Source organism: Polyodon spathula, chromosome 26, assembly GCF_017654505.1.
Source record: "Polyodon spathula isolate WHYD16114869_AA chromosome 26, ASM1765450v1, whole genome shotgun sequence".
Lineage (NCBI taxonomy): Eukaryota > Metazoa > Chordata > Actinopteri > Acipenseriformes > Polyodontidae > Polyodon > Polyodon spathula.
This window is the reverse complement of record NC_054559.1, coordinates 8,699,408-8,723,880: the sequence shown is the minus strand read 5'-3', so window position 1 is coordinate 8,723,880 and position 24,473 is coordinate 8,699,408. Positions and strand designations below refer to the sequence as shown.

Below are 24,473 nucleotides of genomic sequence, written 5' to 3'. Positions count from 1 at the left end.
GCTGCAAAGAATAGTAAAAAATACAACTGGGGGGGGGGGGGGGGGGGGGGGGGGGGGGGGGGGGGGGGGGGGTTCTGGGCTAACCCTTTCAGTCCTGAAATATTTTTGTTGCAATTAAGTTGTATAATTGTGCTAACATAGGTTGTTGTTCTTTAAATATCCAACTAAATATTCTTTAAATTGTCCTACTTTAAATTCTCATCCATGAGATACAAGAAACAAATGTTTTCTTATTTTCAGAGTTTTGTTGGCAATACGCTGTGTTTTGCAGTGCAGTGTAGTGACGTAAAGGTAGGCTGGCTTCCAAATTGATATCTGTCATTATGATTACATTGAAAAACCATTTAGTCATACTCAAGAGCTCTTTTATTACAAAACGTAACTACAGGCAGTCCATCAAAATGTTTGGATCTCATTATGTCAGGTCTACAACCGATGTCCCCATTTAAGAGTTTGATTATTAACAGTAAACTCCATTCCTCCCGAGAGTGTCTTCTTTTTGGTTCAGGTGATGTACTAATGGAACTGTTTATGAATACCATACTATTGCACCATAGTATCACTTTGTGCTGTCACCATTTCACTGCAACCCCCAAAAGCATCACTTTTACTTCTACCAGGTCAGCCAGTGTGTTGTACATCACACATTGTTAGAGGAAAAGGATATAAAACCAGTCTGATATTATTGACCTGTCTATCAGTTTGTTGCTTTATGATTAAGCCATTCTTGCACTGTATCCATATAAAATGGTGTTTGTTATTATGTTCTAGCATAATACATCCTGTTTATACCAGGTACAGTATTCATGAATTGAGTGCCTCTGCTTGTACTCATTTTGTAGTGACTACAAAATGTTTTTTTAGCAAGATGTAGCCTATTGAATAACAACTATGATGTGCATATGTATGATGCGCTTTCTTATTATCGTGGAGTGTCACTTATTTAAAGTGTACCCGAGAGTTTTAATAGAATGTATAAAAACACAAGTTACGGTAGGAGTCTTCTATATTTATTTCCTAGTTGATTGACTGGTCCATTTCTTAAGCATGCACAAGGGAATACAGTTGTTCGCTTTCTGAATGTCCCAGCAGCAATTTATGAAAGAATGGAACCCTTGTGCTCAGTCCTTATATGGAGGGAAATTGGACAACATCCTCCAGCTTAAGACAGTGTCTGTGCTGCCTGATTGTAGAGCGGTTTCGACAGACAAGTCAAGGGGAACCTCAGTGCCTCGAGCAGTCCAATCATGTTGATGGTCACCTCTGGGAAAAGTTTGATTTGTGTCAGTGACTCAGAATGTACCGTACCAGTACTTAGAGAACCGTAAACTGAAAAAAATGGTATATTTGCTTTTCATACATACTTGTTAACTCATGCTATTGTTGCTACTCTGATGAAGATGCCTGATATCAACAGAGCAGTGCGATAGCAGATCTAAAGATTTCATACATAGATCATTGTTATTTTGCTAAAGGGAAATTAATAAAGAAACTTCCCATAGCTCATTATACTACTTTATTAACTCAAGGGATTTGTGGCTGCTGTAAACCACACTCTGAACAGTGGACTGCTGCTGGATCTTACGCAATACAATACAAGCACTGTAAGATGCAAGAACAGTTATATAATTGATAGTTTAGAGTTTATCTAGGTTAATTAATTCTCATATAAAAATATTTAATTGACGTGTTACAAGATAAATGATTTACTACTAACACACGTACACGCTGTAGATGCAAGGAACGTTTAATCAATATAGTATTTTATAAAGTACACTTATTGTAAATAGAAATCACAAAAGTCAATCTCTTAGTTTTCTAAGCATGAAACACAAGTCAAAACTCTCACCCTGCTTAAAGCAGCTAGCAGGACCAGTGAAATATGACACTCCTTATACACAAGCACAGCAGCAAGCTGTGAGGTAGCTAGTAGCTTGCTAATATACACACACAGCCTGAACTGAAATGGTGCAGACAATCTTAGAATAGATTAAACTAAGCTTACTAATAGTATATTGTTTAACGATACAGCAAGTTTACTTTAAAATATATTGTCCATGCAACGAGGTAGATTAAATATAGTTAACTTAATCAAGTTTCACTAAAAAGTTATTTCACACACAAGGTGTGCAAACTAGACAGTTCAATGCTATGTGAATGTGTTACAATTAATTAATTTGGTTCCATGAGAGGAAAATGCAACTAGAATTATACTCAACAGTTCCTTGAAGCTTAGACTCTTGGTCAGCTGGTTTGGAACTTATTCTGTTAGTGCCCACTAGAAAAGTCTCTCCTCTCAGCAACAAAGTCTTCAACACCCAATAGGATCAACACACTGCAACAAAGTCTTCAATCCAATCCCAGATAGGATTGACAAACAGCGCCTGTCCGCTCCGTCCTCTTAAATTAATCTTTAGCTACGCAGGTAGCCAGGCACAGACTCAGACTTGTTTGTCTGATAAAAGTCTCTGTAACTTTTGCGGCAGTAGAAGTCCTTTAGCAGGGCCTCGTCTCTTTGCTCTTAGTAGCTTACTCAAATGCAGCTTGCCTTCTCTTCTTGGGTCCTGTTCTCCATCTGAGTCCTGGAGTTGCAGCTTGGATTAGCAGTGACAGCACCTGTTTTTTTTCTTGGATATTTCCTGTCTTTCTCTCTGCTAAGTAACTATCTGGTCTGTGTATCTGGTCTGTGTATCTGTGTACACTACTTGCGTATCTTGCTTCCTAAAACTCACAGTCCTTTGATGTTTAATGTCCTTCTCCTCTCAGTATAGAGATGTTTTATGTCTTCCTTGTGTCAAACCGCTTGTTTTTTTTTTACCTCTCTCATGACCTTTTCCTTGCCAGTTGTGCTTAACGTGTTCTGCAGATGCATCATTTCCCATTAACACTAAAACTGCAGAGATTTTGGACTACATACAATCACTGCACCCGCAAAATGTGCAGCTCCATTTTAAAATGGCTTCGATATGAAAAACAAAAGATTTAGAAGTGAGTAGTTTTTCGAGATTTACGATTATACTGTATTTACAGTATAAGCATAAATCTCGAAAAACAACTCACTTCGAAATCTTTTATAGTCATTTTTGTATTACTTTAGTATAAATACATGTTCATTTGGATTCATATGTTGCTTTTTTCTGACTTTATGTGAACGAAAAGACACACATTTGCCCGTTTTCCCATTGGAAATAGTGCTATTTTGAAATATCACTGTCCTGGTCACAAAAGCAAAGTTTGTGGGGAATAATAGTCATTTTCTATACTTTTGAGGCATAAGCAATTAGGAAATAACACTTACTACCCAAGAACAAAAATTGTGTTACATAGTGTAATAATAATAATAATAATAATAATAATAATAATAATAATAATAATAAATGATATGTAGAATGACTTTCATTAGTGTTACAGCACTCAACAGGAGTATATAATACTTTCTTTCACAGTGACTTTGATTTTATTTCAAAGCCCAGACTAAATTGTTATATTATATTAATCTAAATATGCTGCATAAACTGCGGGTCTGGCTGTTGAAGAAGCAAATGCTTATAATGGATTCATTTTTACGATTCTGCCGCTAAAACACCGTATGGGTATTTCATTCAAATATTTAGTAACATTTAAGAACGGGCATGCACGAGATATTCACAGATGCAGAGATATTTAAATTTGAATTGCAAAAGCCCTTCAAAAAGCGGCTATGGTGGTGCTAGTGTTAAGTTGTCTGGGGAACTAATGGGCACATGACAAGCTAGTACAGTTTGAGTGTCTCTATAAAGTTTTGGCAAAGTGCTCCAATCATGACCATTCATTCTTGGTTGTTCTGATACAGAGATTGCCAGTTGTGCAAAATTCTGTGATAGGTTTGCATAGGCAAATACAAACTTCTAACTAATGGCATGCAGGCCTCCAGATATCTAAGTCTGCAGAATAACTTGTCTCAGTTTACACAGAAGTACATTTTAGCTTTTCTTTGACCGATAAGGAATCTACTCAATAATGTTGTCAGTCTGCATAATTTTTGATCCTCAGCCGCAATTATTTTGTACGACGTCTTCTTGAAAATGTGATGTCAGGTATGGGCAAACTCCAGAAGCAAATATTCACAAAGGAATTCTCTTACCTCTTCGGTGATGTTGCAGGTTTGCTTTGTCATGCATTATTAATTTGGTTTTTAAAAGTCAGCTGCACAGTTAAAAAATGTAGCAAAAGTACGCCCTTTTGATACACCCTTGTCTGTCGTACATAGCCAGCCCCAGCATGCTCATGTTGCCTAAACAGCCTGGCAGTGTTCATTCCCAGATTATTTTATTATACCTGCCATTGTTCTTTTGTAAAGGATACAATCTAGGTTAGTGAAACAAAGCACAACCTAATCCACACCACCCACTGTGTTTGTTCTCTTTTCTCTGTATGAGCATATAGCATACAATATTTTAAACCACTTTATAAGTCCACAACGGCCCAGTCTGTCTCGTTTGCCCATTACTTGACAATTGACCTTGATTTTCATAATGGGTATTTTTTTCTTCACAGCCTGTTCTATTTAGGTCGCAAAGAGTTAATGACCCTGTGTAAATGCTTCATGGGCAGGCATCCAGCTTTAATAATCCAATAATTTTAGATTAAAAACATGGGCACTGATTTATTTTAGCGTATGCTACTTTTTAGCCAGGAACCACTGCTTCTCTACACCTGATTATACACTTGCACAACTCTCTCTCTCAGGATTTCACAATAATCTTTCATTCTGTGACAAACAGTAGACTGGAGCGCATCTGAATCAGCAGTGAGCAAGAGAGACACTTCTTTTTTTTCAGCAGGATAGTAAAACACTTTTCAACTGGCTCTGATATAACAAGTACAATGTAATATTTGCTTAAATGAGAATATACCATTGACTGTTTTCTAACAAGAGATAAAGACAAACTCATTGATTACTAAAGAAATTTGTTTAGGAAGAATCCCTGCTTTGTCGGTCAGCCAGACTTAAGTGGATAATAGATCCCCGCTGTGAAGATCAGCTAGGCTTGACTTTGTTAAGAACATTCAGATAGTTATCAAAACTAAGTATTGAATTTCAAACACAGCTTGTTTACACCTTGTATCCTGAAGCTGATAACAGGGCCATGTAAAGTTCTTATGAGACATCATGTCTCTATATGTGTATTCAGTAACAAATATCTGGTCAAAATGTTGTCATACCACCATTTGGTGGATGATGGAGATGGTTCAATTTGTAATTAAAATGCATTGGCTTCGCTGGTGATTTATGTTAACTTATAAAAACAATATTAAATTAAATTTACAAACATAGAAAATCTAGTGTATTACAAGTCTTAATTAAATCACTAACACTTAAGTAATTTATCATTCAGGAAACTTATTAACAATGAATACATTAGAATGATAATTATGGAACTTATATGATTTATTATGGTACTGCATTGCATGGAATCACATCAGGGAAATAGAAATGTGATTATTAAGTAAAAAAAATGTATAACTTAGGAAAAGTTATTTCACAATAGAGTACTTTTAACTGAATGCATTTTCTGTGATTTACAACCCTTTTGTTCAAATGAAGATGGGGGGTATTTGTTTGATGAACTTATGATGTCATCTGCTTTCATTTAAAACAGCCAATAAAATTACTTGAGTTTACCAATGGAATGACTCGCAGTCGACCAATTGAATGACAATAATTTGAGAGATACAGCTATTCTCAAATGTTTTAAAAATGCTTGCAGCATGGAAAGAAAGACTCTCTCTGTCAAAGGAAAAATCTCAAAGAACTCTTGCTCCCTCAAAAAACAATACTACTCTTGAAAAAGCTACACAGAAACATCTATGTGTGTGCAATTGGACTGAATCGTTGAGAAAACTCAACAACAGCGTAATATTCTAACTTCACGAAAACTAAATCATAGCTGCTGAAAACAACTTTGTGAAGAAAAGATCTTAATTCAAAAGGTCAATAAAAATACTTTGTTGCTACTAAAAATATTCTAAAATAAACAAAGTAGTAAACAGAAAAAAGTTATTTAATACCAAAGTGCTTTTTAAATCTACTCGAATTGGTGCTTTCTTTCTACAAGCATCATCTTAAGCACACAGGAAGTGTGACTATTGCATTGTGGGATATGGAGTCCTGAAGAAAAAAGCCATCTTGTTTTTCTTCAGAAATTCCTTAACTGAAGAGGACTACAAACTGAAGCTAACACTTTTTAACCATGAGAAAGCTATAGACAGTAATTCTTCATGCGAGACTTTCAACTTTCTTCACATAAGGACTGGTAACTAAAATAACTTATGAATTTCCATAGTGCATAAATCTTTTGTATGATTAAATTTAGTATGAAGTAATATTAACCTGTTGAATTACATAATATAATATGAATGCATTGTTGATACTGAATATATTTAGAATCTTAATAACAGCTAAATATATGGTTAATTTGTCTTGAACATACTTAGTATAATACTTGATTATACATTGAAGACAAATTACTACAATCTAACATAATCTACTGTTATTTTTGTAACTAATAAAATAAGGTATTTACTTTCAACAAGATTTGTCATTTTGTTTTTGTATGTTTAAACACGCACTGATATATGATAACATTGAATTAAGGTTGAATATTCTCTAAACTAAGTCATATGCTGAATGAATCAATCATATTTATAGCCAGAATTCTATAACTACTGTAAAATTTATATCCATATGTTTAAACCTAAATTTTGATTGCACTTGGATACTGTGGTAACACCCTAGATCATTATAGTAAGGTATTGTTTATACATGGCTAAAGGCGTGTCTTGAGAAAGTATCTAAATGCATGTTTACTTGTCTCGAGATCGCTTAAGGATTTGTTACAATTACTTTATCATAACTTTTATCACCACATGGCCCATAAATTTGGTCTGCGGCAAAAATAATTCATTTGGAGTGATAACTAAATGAATAAATTATAAGGAGTATTATAATATTGCTGTAACCTGAAGCCTTTTTCTACAGTAATTTGCACAGTGATTTGATTTAGTCAGTCACCCAACAGCCTTTTTGTTAATATTGTTATGGAGAGAGCTGCTTTCTTTTTAATAACCTATTAATGCATATTAAGGCAGCAGTGTGACTAATCTTGAACTTTCCAGAACATTCTACTCTTTACAGGAGAAGTGATAAACTCCCCACTATACAGATTCAGTCAAAATTATTGTCTACATTTGTAGTTAGCATTTTGAAGACATTAATAACATGTGTAAAGGATTCAGTTATTTGTCAGGGGAGATAGTAACATGATGTGTGTGTTTACTAGACAGAAGAACCAATTGAGTTATTTGAAAATGGACACATAGATATATACTGCACCAAGATTGCATTAAAACATGTGTTTTAGTTTCTATGCAGTGCACTGTGACACAGACTGAAGTTCAAGTGACTGACCTAAGGGTACTCAATGAATTTGTTACTGCACTAAGATTTTACATCTCGAAGGGACCAGGTGGTGCAGAGAGCCAATTCATTAGCTCTCCATGTAATTCACTTCTGCATGACTGGGTTTGAAACAGGTCGCAAATTAGTATGAGGATCTCAATTTAGCCTCCATTGCTGTCATACACATTGTAAAACAACCTTGCTTGTCCACATTTGTCAGTTTCTTGTTCCCAGCATTTTTATCAGTGTTTGAAGTAGTTGTTTAGTGCTTTACCAGATGTGTACTTTGCCATGCCTTACTTCCTTCAACACTGTTGAATCGATTCTTTCACACATTGGTCACTACTGCATCGTATCGTATACAGATGTGTCATTCAACGAGATCCCTGCTAATGTGAGAAAACGATTAATGGGTCACACAATCAAAGGTAGGGTGCCAGGCACTGTTCTTATTAATGTTCAAAGCGAGATCACACATCAAACATGCTTTACAGCAGCCCATCAATTATGCCCTGTTTCTCTCAAACCGGTGCCTATTACATTGCACTCTTTTTATGGTCCTTATACTTTGAAGTCCAGTCTGGACTGATATGTATGACTTCATGACCTTTTTGACCCATCTCTCATTGCATGGCTACCCATTTATTTATGAAACTGGCTGGCTTTCCACAGTCTAAAAAGCATCCATTCCTACCTACTGTAAACTTAACTCTAACCCTGATTTCCATGCATGGTCAAACGTGGCTATACCTGAATCAGAATCTCAAGCTAATTAGGCGCACAAGGATCGTTTATCTGAGGTGAAACTGAATTTTGGCACCTAATCATTTGCAGAAGGCTGTTTTGGAAGCCAGTTATGCTTCATTCCAAGGTTACCATGGAGACCACTGGTATATAGACTGCATGTGTTTGAATTATAAATGTAGTTGTCTGTGGGTTTTTTTTTTTTTTTTTTTTTTTTTTTTGTTGCTTACACATGTCACAGTTTACATTCAAATGACATTTGAATTCTTTTACACTAGCTCCATCTTTCTGCAGTTATTATGTCTGCATATTATCAGCTGTACATTTGACATCAACATGAAACAACAATACCATCCTCAGCCACTTGTACATTCTATACTATATTATCATATCTTTACAAAATAAAACATTTATTGTTGTTCAGCAAAACTTCCAGGCACAGAAAAAGGTACCGGGCTATGGATTCTCCCTTCATGTACCTGTTGAAGCGCAGCTCAGGTGTTTTAACACCGTGTTTTGTTTTCGCATTTCGAAAAGCAGTGGAAAACACATTGTAATTGGCTGGTGCTGCTTCTATCAATCACAAAACCTTTACCTTGTGCACTTAGACTCCACCCTCTCAATTCAAATAATGATTCTGACTCCATAAAGTAACAGCACTGAAGCATATCAGTCATGAGAATAATGAATAACTGAAAAGGAAGTAAAGCAAGTCCCCCACAACAAGCAATATAGAACTTTAGAACTCAGGCAGGAAAAAAAATTGCTCACCAGAGATTATAAAAAATACTGCAGGGGGTAGTGTGTGATAAACGAGAATTGTGAAGACTGTGAAGTTCTATATTGCTTGTTGTGGGGAACTTGCTCTACTTCCTTTCAGTTTGACAGCTCGCAATGTGGTCGTGCTCTATTGCTGGTGTTAATGAGCCCATTGAAAAAGTTGCTTATCAGTTATTATAAAGTAATAATAGATGTTTATACATTTCTGAAGCACCTTTACTGAACATTGTGTATGGTTATATGAATATATGGGTAGTGTATTAAATCACAGTACTTCATATCATTCAAAACACGCAGACCACTTTGTTAATTAAAAAAAAAGCCCTTATGCAGCCATAATTCTCCAAAATACAGTTAAGGTAGGCTAGCAATGTATTTTCATTAAATTAATTTCAATTATATTCTCTGAACACTGTGCAGCTGTCATTCCTCATTGCAACAAACACTGTAATAAGCGGAGATATCCATAACATCAGTTTGCTGTTTCTCCAATTTTCATAAAGCAACGCTGGTCTGTATATTGTAGTTATCCATCAGTGCTTCACACAAGCTTTCACTTCATGAATGAGCTGCTGTTTAATTATTTACTTTAGTGCAACAGAAGGGGCAGTACATGTACAGCATCTGAGGCTTAAAACAGGCCAAACACTAAATAGATGTACTGTGATGTATTCTTTTCATGCACCATACTCACGGCACGGTGATCTGAAGTTTCAAGGGGGAAAAAACTTTATTATAGAGAATGCCAAACATTCTGTTCAGTTTGCTTAAAGCAAAACAAGAAAAAATGCTTAATCAAAATACAGGCTGTCATTAGCTAATGCGAGCACTGGAGTTGTGCCCCTAGGTTTAAAACTGTAGAGAATGCTTAGCAAAAAAATACCCATTGTGCTAGATACGAATTGAGGCATAAATAAAGGATGATAATTAAATTTGTTTGAGATGTCTGGACTTCTTGCTGCAACTTGCAATGAACTTTAGATACTGCTGCATGCTGATATAATGGGCACATTTGGATCCCCCTATTGATTGAGCATTGACACCAGAGAAAAATAATGGTACAGTATATATAAATAAACATGCCATTTTTAAATAAGGTCTGAGCTACACTTGGCCATGTACTTTACATTCCATTAATACTGTCAATTTATTCGCACATTATAAAACAAATAACCCACAGATTTCAAGCCATAATGGGTCCAAATTAAACTTCTATTGCAGTGGAAAATAAACTAAGCAATTTGGATACATAAAAAGAATAGATCAAAACATTTCACACTATAAAATGAAGATACATATCTTTTAAATGCAGAGAGAAATGAGATAACACTGTGTTTAAAAAAAAAAGTTATCATATTAAGATGGATGATGCAATATTTAAGCAATAGAACCCAAAAAAGAAGGCATTATCTTATGGCTAGGCCCATCGTGACCTTATATGTCCAGAGCCGAAGGCGAGAGCATTTATCAGAACAAGAAGGGCCTTAGCAGATGATAAAGCCCTCTTATGAGGGTTCTATTGCTATTAGAAAATGGATACATAAAAAAAAAAAATAATAATAATAAAAATAAAATAAAGAAATAAATCAAACATTTACAGCTTTTCTGTTTTTGTTTTTTTGTTTTTTTTTAATTTTATGCAGCACTTATTATATTGCTAATGAATACAAATGTTTTCCTCATTATTCTGTGAGTAATGCGGTTTGCTCAGAATTCCATCTGTCTTGTAACCACTCAGGCTTCATCCCAGCAGTGGACGCTTCGTGGTTACTTCCAATTGCCAAATAGTAAAAAAAAAAAAAAAAAAGCTTCTGCTTGCATGGCTTGTTAACTGTTTGTAAAACAGGTAAAGGACAAAAGTACAGCTAACTTTGAGTGAATGTTTGTGTATGTTTCCGTATTTGTTATCATTAGGTCCTAACATTTATTAACAAAATAAATAAAATAACGTTTTAGTAATTTAAAATATCTAGTTATTTACCATATGTGTTAATCGTGATTGTGCTGATTGTTCAGCAACTTGTTCACAGTGTGTGTTCATAAAGTCAAAACCTCCTTCTCCTGCCTTTAGAGTAGATGTGATGTGCCTGTGTTGTTACTGTGATATACTTAAATAAAATTGCTGAAAGTAATTAGATTGTGTCCACTTGTTTGATTTCAACTCGTCATTCAAATCTGAGACTAGTTGCTGATAGCAAACACTATTCTCGATTATTTATTTTTTGCTATACTAAATTTAAATACATAGATAGGACCGAGCGGAAGCAGAATAGTCTACATTGACAGACAACATTCAGAGAGCGTGTACAAGAGCAGAGATTTTCAAAGTAATATACACAAATACTGTATTTACGTATTTTCCTGAGGATTGATTTGGAACAGTGATTAAACATAGTTTATCAGAGATTTAAGCCCTCTAATGACCAATCAAGTGAAAGGAAATCTAAGATCCATTTTCCAATTGGCTATATAAAACATGCATTCTTAGTTAGTTAGTTTACTGTAGAGGGTTAGACTCATACAGGAAATAATGAGTGGACTATAGGCTTATCCAATGTGGTGCCATGGCGCATATTTGCCAGTGCCAAGTGGTTTGGGGAAGTAGGGCCCAGGAGCAAAGCCCTTGGGGGATTTTATAAAGAATAAAGACAAAGAGACTCTCACTGTCTAAACTAGGAGGACTATTAGGGGTGCAAATTATTTTGAAAATTGGTGCAAAACTGTTTTGAAAGTATAGCACCAGAGAGCCTACTGGTGTTAAGTGACCAACTCTTCCCCCAACTCTTGAATGAGTTTTTAGTGATAAATGGTATTAGACACAATTGTATGCTGTATATTTATGTGTATTATCACTTAAAACTAAAATTGCAATATTAAGAAACCAAAGTCAGCAAACCTGAGTAGCTCAAATGTTCGACATATTAACAAAACAATAGCTCATGAATTCAGCTACATTCTATAGTCAGAAAGAAAGCTGTACAAATTGTTGATGAATTGTATTAGCGGATTAAATTCACATTAGCTGCAACAACTGATTAGGTTTTAACTTAAATCTGTGATTACATGCATGTATTCAAATCATTATGTTTTTTTAATCAGCAAAAAACTGTTTAACTTTTTGCGGTAGAATGAAGAGGTTTTTGAACATTATTTTACAATATTTGAAAAACGTAAAATGCATTTATCATTACTTGTTAACCCTATATTGCCCACACACATTTTTGACTTGTTGATTTAATTGATAATTGGGTAAAGTGCCCTGCGAAGACATGTCTGCGACCAGTTTCTGCAGTTAAACTTCCCACACGACAGAAACCGTCTCTCCTGGGTATGATGATGAGTGTGGAAGGGATGCGAGTAGTCCAGGCTCAGTGATAAACTAGCATAATCTATAGTTGCTAAGGAATTCTAAAAAAATGTAAACATGTCTACTGGTTCCAGAATTTAATGTTGCTAGCATATGAGGTACCCTGGCACTAGAATGTAGCATCATAGCACCAAATTTGCACCCCTGACTATACTTGCCTGTTCTTGAGAAATATTATTTGGCTGCAAGGCTACATTCAGTGTGTGGCAAAGTGGCTGGTGATTGTGAACAGGTGTAGAGGTGATGCAGTGCAGGAGTAATCACAGACCATTGTAATCCGGTTTGGAAAGTGGTTTTAATTATAATCCGGGTCAGGTGACCAAATAATAAATCCCGGCAATACACAACAATGTGTATTGCACAGAGATGAAAACAGGGATACAGTCCCAAACAATAATCACAGATGTATCTGCCCCACAATAATACGACACGCGGTCACCAGTCCTTCGTGCTCGTGGTGGGTGATAAACAATGTTATTTCGTGACTGTATTGTTGCAGTGATTATCCGGCTTGTGCTGGCCCAAGGCAACAGCTCTGGATACATGTCAGCTGTCTGGTGGTTCAATAAATACAGACAGTTACTAACAGACAATACAAACAAACACAACACTCACGAATATTCTTTCACGTTCTCTTTTTCTTTCTCTGGCAGTCACTACTGCAGCTCTCTCAGTCCTTCCAGGTTAAAGCGCAAACCCAAGCGAAGGAAATGATTACTGATTCTCTGGCCCCTTTATGCTATCACGCATGACCCCTTGGCAAACGATTGCAGCTGCTTTTATTGCTTGCAGCTGCTATCCCGTTTACCCTCCAGGTCAATACGAACTTATGATATAATATAAATAATAATAACAGTAATAATGGACATCATAATCATAAAGCTCTTTATAAAGAAAGAGTTGCAGGTCGCAAATTAAAATAAAAACTAAAAGCATAAATAAATTAGCCAAACACTTTGTTCCCTGTTTGTAGCCTTGGGAGACATGAATGAGGGCTCCTCACCCCTATTTCCTTCCTATCAGTAACATCTGCTAAACCCCTATTTAAACCCCAAGCTATGCACTTGCTCTCTGTCTGGCATTTTTTGTTTTCCATCCCCCAAAAATTGGGCAAAATAGCAGGTCACAAACAAATAATATTACTCTGTATTTCTTGACCTTCTTTATTCTGAATTTGATAATCTGAGTCAATATGGAGGCTAGGTTTACCACTGTTAATTGCTGTTTGGGTATGAGCTACTCTCTCTGTTTTTTAATTTATTTATTTTTTGTAATTTACTCCTTCACAGAATACAATTTCTGAGCATCCATATTTAACTAAAGTTACGAACAGACAGCCTCAGAAATTGTATATGGTACAGCAACATTGCTAGCTGTTTTCAACTCCATCAGGCGCATTTTCTGAGTACTGTATTTGTAATGTCCAAGCACCAAAACATATTAGAAATCATTATGGGATATTGAAGGATACACAAAAAATGTAGTTTGGTATTACATCGTTCACGCTTCTGACAAACCGCAAATTTATTCACAAAAAAAATGTTTTCAAAGTAAAAGATTCCACTGTGAATATCAGCATGAGTCATTGCATTCCCTTTCAATATGATAGTAGATCAAACATTGCCAAAGTGAAAATAAAAACAGTTGAGTTATTCACAATATTTCCATACTGTCCCAGTTTAAGGACTTAAAAACCTGGTCACCTTATGATAGGATCTGCAATTTAGAACACTTCATGCAGTGTAATATTTTTGGCAGCCTCTGACTTGTACCATGTTGGCTGAGCAAGCATTTTAAACTCTCTTAAATCAGCCATTAGGGGCTCATTATATTTCAGCTATTATTATTTGTAAGTTCTACCATTTCCAGCAGTGCAGGTAGGTTGCATTACTATAAAGTTACAAAGCTTGAAAAATGAATCCAGCACTAAAGTTAAAAAGTAAGATGCCGGATGGACTGGGGCATAGAATGATTAGTTACAGCTCGTTGTACTACAGAAACCAATTACAGCTGGATGAAAGGGTTTTCCTATAAATTACTACACGTACTGCACCTCTTTGCATAAGGATCTGTAAACTTTGCTGTATAGAAGTTGTATTCTCAGAAATGTGGTGTTAAATGTTCACTTTTTTTTCTGAAAGGAAGAAACTCCCATTCAAATGTAAAAACTAATAAGAAACAATACAAATAACTGCAACTCACTAAATTTGGTTTGGCAAGGGTGGTTCTCCTTTCTGAAAACACACACAGAGATGTTTAAAACAGACAGCACAAAGAACAAAGCTTTTAAAATTTATAAAGGAAAAAAACATATATACCTTTTTTGGACTGTTAATTTATGGGCATTAGTTGATTAAATCGGTAGATTAATCCGTCCACATTTTTAATAAAGGCAATGATCCTATAGTGGCTGTCTTGCATCGTAATATTTCAAAATCAATCAAATCTAATAATAATAATAATAATAATAATAATAATAATAATAATAATAATAATAATGCCCAATGGGAATTTGTTTTTGTTTAGTTTTATTTAAATTTAGAATCTCCAATTATTTTTCATTTTTCTCCCAATTTGGAATGCCCAATTATTATTGTATTTTTTTTCACCACAGCTATTCCCCACACTGCTCAGGGACTCCTATCCCACGAGCCAATCTGCGTCTTTTTGCACAGTGGAACTCGAGAGCGGATCTCCACAAGCTACCTGCTATCTGCTCATCCAGTTGAACATCAATTCGGTTTGTCCAAAAGTGTTGAGTGTTGCAGTGGCTCGCAGCTGTCTGAGTAAACATCCTGACCTGATCCTGAACTAAGCAATGCAATGCAAAATATCAGGGGAACCCTCCAGCAAACAGGCTACATGCTCTTAAATCACTGGTCTATGACAGACAGAAGACATGTTCATCTTAAAATAGGTTTTATTGATTGTCTGGCTTTCAGTACAGTATTTAGAAACAATATAAGTAACAGATTCAATTATCTATAGTCCTATGGGCTTGAAAAATGTGTCCTACTACAATAAAGAAAGTACTTCATAGGGATATTTTTTCCTATCTTTGGGGAATTGCACTCAGAGCTCAGATGCCCTTCCTGCTGGCACTACATGAGCACAATATGCTGAGCACGACTCATTTCTTTCCTTAAAGCAGCTATCATTGATGGCAGTCTTTATTCCCCCATTCCACCTTCCCTTTGCAGAGTTTTGTAAATTATTTCCTAAAGATGTCAGGTTGAACACAACTTTACCAAACACAGCAGAACTGTGCCAAGGGAATTGCATTTTCTTTTAATACAGAGGTCATTAATTGCATGTCACTACTAGTGATATCATCAGTAAGGGCTTTCATAATAGCATCCATAGGATTTCCACGCTGTTGAATGAATAACTCATAAGATCTTAGTGTACTACTAGTACTGCAAATTTACTCAATCCAATTTCAAGACATGAGTCTGAAGTCAGACTAACCCCGTATCATTATCAATGCATAAATCTGTCATCTATGTAGTGCATTAGAAGAAGCCATTCCCAGAGCAGTCAATTTTGCCATATCTCTAAAGGATCCTTAATTGGCATTTAGATATACAGTTATGGCTACAAAACTACACAATAGTTGTACAGTATTTCATATTAGAGTTTGAAATGTCACATTTTTTAATTGTCCGTTTTTTTATTAATGCGAAACTACAAAGCGGTATGTAATTCAATAGTAAAATTTGTTAATTCTATAGGGCAATACAAAACTTTTAGTCAGCAGTGTATATTGATATATACCTTATCACCTAGCTATTAACTTAAACTAAGATGTATCAAATGTGTTTATAAAATGCGCTGCATGCATTTAACGTTTGATTGCAAAAAATTTGATTACTCTCGTTTTTAAGAGTGGTGTTTTGGTAAAGCACATTCTGATGAGTTTGTGATCTCACATGAAGCTGAACGCAAACAAAAACCTGAAAGTCCAGCCAGGATTCTAATAAAACAGGAACGGAAAAGGTATTTCAAACATTTGATTATTTGTTATACGGCAAAAAATGAAATACAAATAAAAAAAACACACATCTCCATCCCAGGTTTTATTAAAAAAGGAGGGGGGAGGGAGGGTTGTAGGGCAGTATGGATTCCAAATACAGGACCGGATTCTGTGTGATAATCCACATTAATGTTTGGCATTTGGTCTTGAAGCAAGTGGATTGTAGTTGGTTCACTGTTGTTTTCCACTGATTTATATATTATGACCTTCAAATATACAGTAAATCCAGATAACACTGCTTTAATAAAAGGCATGAAACTAAGTTCGACATAAAATGAAATCGGGAGTAATAACGAGAAAGCATCACATTCTTGATTAGGAATATGATAAAGTAAAATACACCTGGAATTCAACAAAAAAGAAGGTTCTGGGCTTGTGTAATGCTGTCTTATTACTGCCTGGTTGTAACATAATATACTTTATTTCTGTACATCCCCTTCAAAACATTAGTCAAGCAGATATTATTTAATGTAATGGAGTTCATCACAATAGTATTTAATATAGCACCAAACATAAGTGGAAGCACTAAAATTCTAATGATGGTTGATTGTACACATCTTAGAAAGGACTGTGCTCCACTGAGCTCATATAGATGCTATACTTTCAACCTACAATGCAGAGATTTGAACCTGGATCAACCCCCTTGCTAATATGAATATACCTGAACCAGAACAGCTAAGATAAAACAGTATTGGACCTGAATAAAACCAAACTAAACATTCCCATAATCCCTCAGTAAGATTTAAGCAAGATTTTTTTCTGAAGCTCCCTACGCATTAAGAACAATTTTTGATGATTATATATATATATATATATATATATATATATATATATATATATATATATATATATGGCCAAGATGATCTAGCACAGCACCAGATATCTGATTCAAATTTAAATGAAGTATGAGCTGTAATATTCAATTCAAAAAGCATATATGCACCAGTACATACTTTGGAGGAACTTGTTGATGTTTTAAGAATACCTTGAAAGGAGTGGATTTCTTTCTGAATGTTTGTTGTTTTTTAAATTGATGCTTTTTGATGGATATTTCATTCGAGACAAACACTCAATAACTACCGTCTAACATGTAAATACATCTCCAAAGACAATTCCATCAGACCTTACCTTTTACTGATAAACTTGCTCAGAGAAAGCTGTGAGAAATAGAACCAACCGTATGAAAGAAGCACCTATTAGCAGCTCAATTCAAGAGTAATCAAATAACAGTTTGAACTTTGACCTCCAAACGCACTGATGGTAGTTTTATTTTATTTTTTTATATTCTTCTGAAAAGGCGTCAGTAGGATGATATCCTTCAGAGAGCTTCATACATTTTTTTCTAATGAAATTAAAATGGTGTGGAAGTGTTTATCAGCCCGCTGACTGATGATGTAAAAACAAGTCCTTGCTGTTTTCTCTAACCAGTAAGTTGATAATTGACTAGTGCTGCCATTTTAATAGGAAAAGGCCACACTATAAATTGAGTTTTATAAAATCACACTGTATATGTTAAACAGGAGGGCTACTTTAATTCACAGAGCTTAGTTTTAATATTTAGTACTGACAAAAACTGAAACATGCGAGGAGGTAAGGAAAGACGTACTGTAGGTTCAAAAAAGAGCTGGATACAGGAGCTGTTCTTTAAACAAGTGTGCATGAAGTATAACCCAGTGGTGCATTGTACTGTTCTGTCACAACGCCTATCGGTTATAACCCCTTCTCGTTGCCTTTCTCTGTGGTATTATTCCTAGTAATGCTAACTCAAGCTTATTACAGCCTATTAATGAACCAAGATATTACTCCAATATATTAGAGCCTGTCATATGTAATGCTATACAATGGTTTTCAAATTAGGTTATTTTAAATTAAATGAAAGGTACAGTTTCATGTTATACAGCTTGTAACACTATCATAGTTTTTTTTTTTTTATTATTTTATTTATGTATTCAAAATGTACTATATTACATGGTTACTGTATATGCGATGTGATGAGTCTGCCTTTCATTATTCTGTTTTTTTTATATATATTATGCTTTTTTGCAGGGACGCTGTGGAAAATATACATGAAAAGCAAGCAAAAGGAAAGAGAGAGACCAAACGCGCAAGACTGATCAGAAATGTTGGCCACTAGGGAAATAAGCACAAACCAAACTGAAGCAGTGAAATATTGAAGCTCTCTCCATGAACACCTTCTTGTGCTCCACTCAGCCAACAGACGGGCTTTATTAATACAGTTGGGGGTACATCTTCAGAAATCTTCCAGCTCTTGTAATTTTTTATACAAAGTGTTTTCAGGACATTTACTAATCTTTGCCAAACTAGAACAAAGCAGTATAGGACCAAAAAATTCTATTTTTTCAGCCTTGGACTGTAATCATTTTTCTTGCCTTGTTGTAATTCAACAAGAAAGGTACCATTAACTAGTCTTTCATGACTGCCGCAGGAGCACAGATGGCTTACCATGGGGGGTTAGTAATGAATGCCCTCTGCTGGTGGGTGGCAATATTTACTTTAATGCAGACAGTTGGTGTCAGAGGGGACTGTTGGCTTATTGAGGGGGAAAAGGGCTTTGTGTGGCTGGCAATTTGCAGCCAGAACCAGCCACCTTACGAGTCAATCCCACAGCACATCAACACCACCATAGTTGACCTTCGACTGGATGAGAACAAAATCAAGAGCATCCACTACTCCTCCCTCAGCCGCTTTGGAAACCTGACCTTCCTGAACCTGACGAAGAATGAGATCTCCTACATCGAGGATGGCGCGTTTTCAGCCCAGTTCAACCTACAGACCCTTCAACTTGGCTTTAACAAGCTGAGGAACCTGACCGAAGGGATCCTCAGGGGTTTGAGCAAGCTGGAGTACCTCTACCTCCAGGCTAACTTGATTGAGACTGTGACCCCCAATGCCTTTGGAGAGTGCCCCAACATTGAGAACATAGACCTCTCCATGAATCGGATCCAGCAGCTGGACAGCATGACCTTCGTGGGGCTGAGCAAGCTAACCACATGTCAACTTTACACCAACCCCTTCTACTGCTATTGTGAGTTGCTGGGCTTCCTCAAGTGGCTGGCCCAATTCCCCAACCGAACAAATGAGAGGATGCTGTGTGATTCTCCCCCCGAGTACGCCGGTTACCATCTTCTTAACCAGAACCCAGGCCAGCCCAATTACCGCAATGCACTGAGCATCCTCTCTTCTGTGTGCTCTGATGACCCAGAGGTGCCAGCCTACATCCCACCCCGCTTTATCTCCACAAGCCCACCGCCACCAGAGACTCCTTGTGGGCTTGAGGACTGCAACTCTGGATATGAGCCCAGTGTTATAATAACTTTGAATACCCCTTACCCTGACCCAAGTGCTAAACCAATTATTAAACTCATTGACGTAACCCAAACCACTGCCACCCTTGTTGTGCATATTCCTTCCCACTACAGCAAAATGTACATTCTGGTTCTGTACAACAACAGCTTTTACACAGATATAAGAAACCTAAGAAATGAAGAGCAGATTATTAAACTAGACCATCTGAAAGCCAACACTGACTACACCTACTGTGTGGCTTCAATCCGCAACTCTCTGCGTTACAACCACACATGTCTCTCTCTCACCACGACTGAAAAGAGACGAGGGGAGCCTGTAGCTAACTCCTCCACCGCCACCCACTACATCATGACAATCCTTGGCTGCCTCTTCGGGATGGTCATTGTCTTAGGGGTGGTGTACTACTGCCTTCGCAAGAAAAGGCAGCAGGATGAGAAGCACAAGAAGGCGTGTAGCATAAAGAAGACCATTATTGAACTAAAGTACGGGGCCGAGCTGGAAAGTAGTACCATCTCCCAGCTAACCCAAAAGCAGATGATGGCCGGGGAGAGCATGCCCCGAATGCCCTACCTGCCGTCAGCTGGGGAAATGGAGCAGTACAAACTCCAGGACATCAGCGAGACTCCCAAAACTACCAAGGGGAATTACATTGAGGTGCGAACCGGGGAGCAACAAGATCGGAGAGAGTGTGATATGGCAATGCAGGGCAACAGCCAAGGGTCAGTGGCAGAGATCTCAACTATCGCAAAAGAAGTGGACAAAGTCAATCAGATCATTAACAACTGCATTGATGCTCTCAAGTCAGAGTCCACCTCCTTCCAAGGGGTGAAATCAGGGGCCGTGTCCACTGCAGAGCCCCAGCTGATGCTGATCTCAGAGCAGCCACAGAGCAAGTCTGGCTTCCTGTCCCCTGTGTACAAGGACAGTTACCACCACCCCTTGCAGAGGCATCACAGCATGGAAGTGCCTCCCAAGCGCTCCAGCACTTCCTCCAGTGGTTCCATCCGGAGCCCAAGGTCCTTTCGCTCAGAGGGGGCCTACAAGTCAGAGGCTAAGTATATAGAGAAGACTTCTCCCACAGCTGATACCATCTTGGCAGTCACGCCAACAGCAGCCATCCTGAGAGCAGAAGCCGAGAAAATGAGACATTACAGTGAGCACAGGCACTCGTATCCCAGCTCACACCAGGGGGAACAACTTGAGGGCTCAGAGAGCCGCAAACCATCCATCCTGGAGCCACTGACCCGTTCCCGGCCCAGGGATCTGACCTACTCCCAGCTCTCACCCCAATACCACAACCTCAGCTACTCCTCCAGCCCTGAGTACTCCTGCAAACCGGCACACACCATCTGGGAGCGCTTCAAACTCCACCGCAAGCGCCACAAAGAAGAGGATTATATGGCAGCCGGGCACGCATTACGTAAAAAAGTTCAGTTTGCGAAGGATGAGGACTTGCACGACATTTTAGACTACTGGAAGGGCGTATCAGCCCAGCACAAATCTTGATTCCTCTCAGACTTCCTTTTCAAATTTGGACCAAAACTACGACAGAAAAAAAAAAAATTGAAAATGAAAAATTAAACTCTTCTGCAGCTATTTTTATTCAGACCAAGTTTCTGAACAAAGACAGTTAAAAATAGAGTCTTGCATTTGTGGGTTTATGCACCAAATTAAAAGAAAAGAACTTTGAAAAACTGTATAAATGGTCTTCATCTTTGTTTCTGTTTTTTAAGAAAAACTAAAAAAAAAAAATAAAAAAAAAAAAAAAAGCATTGGAATATAATTACTTGGGTATCGCATGGCCGTGTCCTGTGACTGTGTGAATTAACTATTGTGTACTTTGAGAGAAAAACAAAAAGCATAAAACAAAACTTTGTCCGCTGAACACTCTGTATTGAAGACTCTTTAACTGTGTATGTGTTTGTCAGAGGACTGCACCCACACGCGCACACTTCTCACTCTGTAATTATTTATCTGTGAATTCTACATACAAAAAATATATATACAGTATGTAGAGATGAAATTTCTATATTTGCAACGTTTGCTGTTAAAAAAATATCACCTGTTTGTACCAGGTTTTAACCATGGATGTAAGAGGCAAGTTCTTCATTTTTATGTCTCAAATGAATGTCTCCCTGTCCTTATGGATAAACATTGCACTGTTCAATGAAATGGTTCACTCTTCTACAAAATATCCTGATTTTTCTGTCTATTGCATATTTTTTGCATAAGTCACAAGTCATTCCGGACAAAACTAACAGTATAGATGAATCATCTATGATTTAATTGTATTTTACCAAAGTGCTGTGGTAGCAAGCCCTTACAGGTTCTGCTGATGTATCAGCCATTAATTCAAACCTACAGATCTGAGGACAGATGTACAGTATATTTTACATAATAATAAAAAATCGCACCTTTTGTTACAAGCTGTAGTTGGGTTATTCACAGCCCACTCCTCACCTCTCCTGTAGAATCGCATACAGTACATTTCAAATAGATTTACAGTCTTTTCCCTCCTGACAAAACACAATAAAAATCTCACAACTAATATAAAAAAATATATATGCTATGTCATTTCTAGGCTATGGAAATGCTCTTAAACAAAGAGCTTCTCACCAGAACTGAGAGGTTAAATGTTAATACAAGCAGCTGTCTCAATCGTCCAGGTGGCATTTTAATGATGTAATGCATGATATTTGAATGACCTCCTCCTGCAGCAGAAACCCACATTCTGAACGGATGACATGGAATGCAAAAGATGCACAAAAAGTGGTGTTTATAGAAAGCACACAAAACTCAGTTGCTCCCAATTACACAAGTCCAGTATTCAGCTTAACACTATAACTTCATTTGGTCAGCAACACCACAATGTCATTTAAATACAGCCATAATTGCTACATTCTTAAGTAATGGACTGAGCAAAGTCAACATCTATAGAAATGAAAAAAAGACACAATGCAAACTGTGTATGTCTTTAGAGTGTACTACCACGTCAGAACAACAACACTCAAGGCTGAAAGAGCCAATGACCAAGAGCCAACCAGACTGTATATGTAATGTTTTATATTCCTGTATCACAGCCCCAACAGGTGACAGCTGCTACAGTGATGTATGCCTTCAAACTGAAGTGTTGAAATGATTTAGTCAGGGAACAGTACAAGCTTCTACTGCACATGGTGTAGATGTTTCAGGACATGTGGAGCTTTCACAACAACAAAAGCAGCCAAGTTCCTGGGAGGGTTTAAAAAGAAATAATAATGGCCTGGATTCAGAACTTGGACAAAGCTGTCCTCTTACCAATTATTGGGAACAATGGAAAGGTGGTAGACTAAAGCTGAGGGAACACGAAGTCACTTTGTGACACATGACACACCAGAGGAGACTTGGGGTCTAGGTCTTCCAGTCTCCTGGAACCAGATTCCAAGCCACTGTTCCTAAAAAAGTGGCTTTGTGTTCACTCAGCTTAAGAAACAAGGAGCCGGTTGAAGAAGTGCACGTGGAGGCTGCAACTATGAACGCAGCCTTTACAGAATTGTGATTATTCAAGATGCCAGGTACGGCACTGCAGCAGTGTAAAACAACAGAACCCTAAATCCCAGCCATACCACTATTTAAAGTATCCCCCATATTGTATATACTTATAAAAACAAAATATACACTTAAAAAGACTCCCGTGCACCGTTATAAAATGGCCCTGTAATAATAATAAAAACAGCATTGACCACATTATTTTTTATTCAGAAGACATGATAATCCTCAGGACATCCCTGGACAAACATTGTACTCAGTCTGAGAACTTTCTCTAAGCACTTTTATAACATTCAACACATACCAAGGTCCCACTTTTAAAAAGTGCCCTTAATGCAGTGTTGGGGTTTACTGAGAAATATTACAAACTATGACTAACCAGACTATTTGCTATAACACTGTCAACATTGAAGACTGCTATTTCAGTGTATGAATATTACTGTCAGGGATGTGGGGAATTATGGAAAGGAACATGAAAATTTCAAAGGCACAACAATAACAGGAGCAGTGAAAAGGTACAAAAAGGTCAAAAAGAAGCAGCAGACCATTTTTATTTATTTATTTTTAACAAAAGCCATCAACAGGAATTGTATTCATTTTTATTGTTTTATTTCATATTTTTTGATTAAAGAGATCTAAGTTTGTTATTTCACAAGCTGGTGATACAAAGTGTTTTGCTAAATCAGAATGCCCCCTAAACACATACTTTCCTATTTAATTCTTATTAAGTAAACATCAATCATGATACAAAGATTTACATTAAACCGAACATACATTTACAATACTATTAGTATGCCCAGAAAGTTATGCGGTATTGATATACGATTCCAATTCAGATTTGTAGCTTGATAAATCTAGTAAGCTAAAAATAAATAAATAAATAAAGGGGGGTGGGGGGGGTGGGGGGGAATCAGACACCAGAAAGAACCACAGCAGTTTCTTTGCAATCGGACGGACTTCAAGGTCAATGCTGCAGCTGGAGTGTGTAAAGTGAAAGTCTTTGATAAATTGACAGGCAGCAAGATAGCTTAAAAAAATAATAACAATACAAAAAAAAAAATGATGTATTAAAATGTGTTCCATGTTGAGCTATCCTTTTAACTGGAAGAATGCAAGAAATGAAAAGCGCCAGACCAGTAATCCTCTCTCCAGTGAGTTTGCAATGCATACACATTTATTTTCCTGGACAATCCCAGGTTTAGTCAACAGAGCTAATGTAAAATTACAGGACTACAGTCTCCATACTTTACAGT

General features: G+C 36.9%; 1 protein-coding gene across 1 annotated transcript in view; it reads left to right on the top strand.

The window, feature by feature from the left end:
• Positions 1-22,222, top strand: part of LOC121300590 (protein ELFN1-like) — a 135,671-nt gene extending 113,449 nt beyond the window's left edge. The window contains exon 3 of the mRNA XM_041229186.1: positions 18,412-22,222. Coding sequence (XP_041085120.1) covers positions 18,799-21,198 — 2,400 coding nt within the window. The 5' untranslated portion in view covers positions 18,412-18,798 and the 3' untranslated portion in view covers positions 21,199-22,222. The remainder of the gene's footprint in view (positions 1-18,411) is intronic.
• Positions 22,223-24,473: the final 2,251 nt, after the last annotated feature.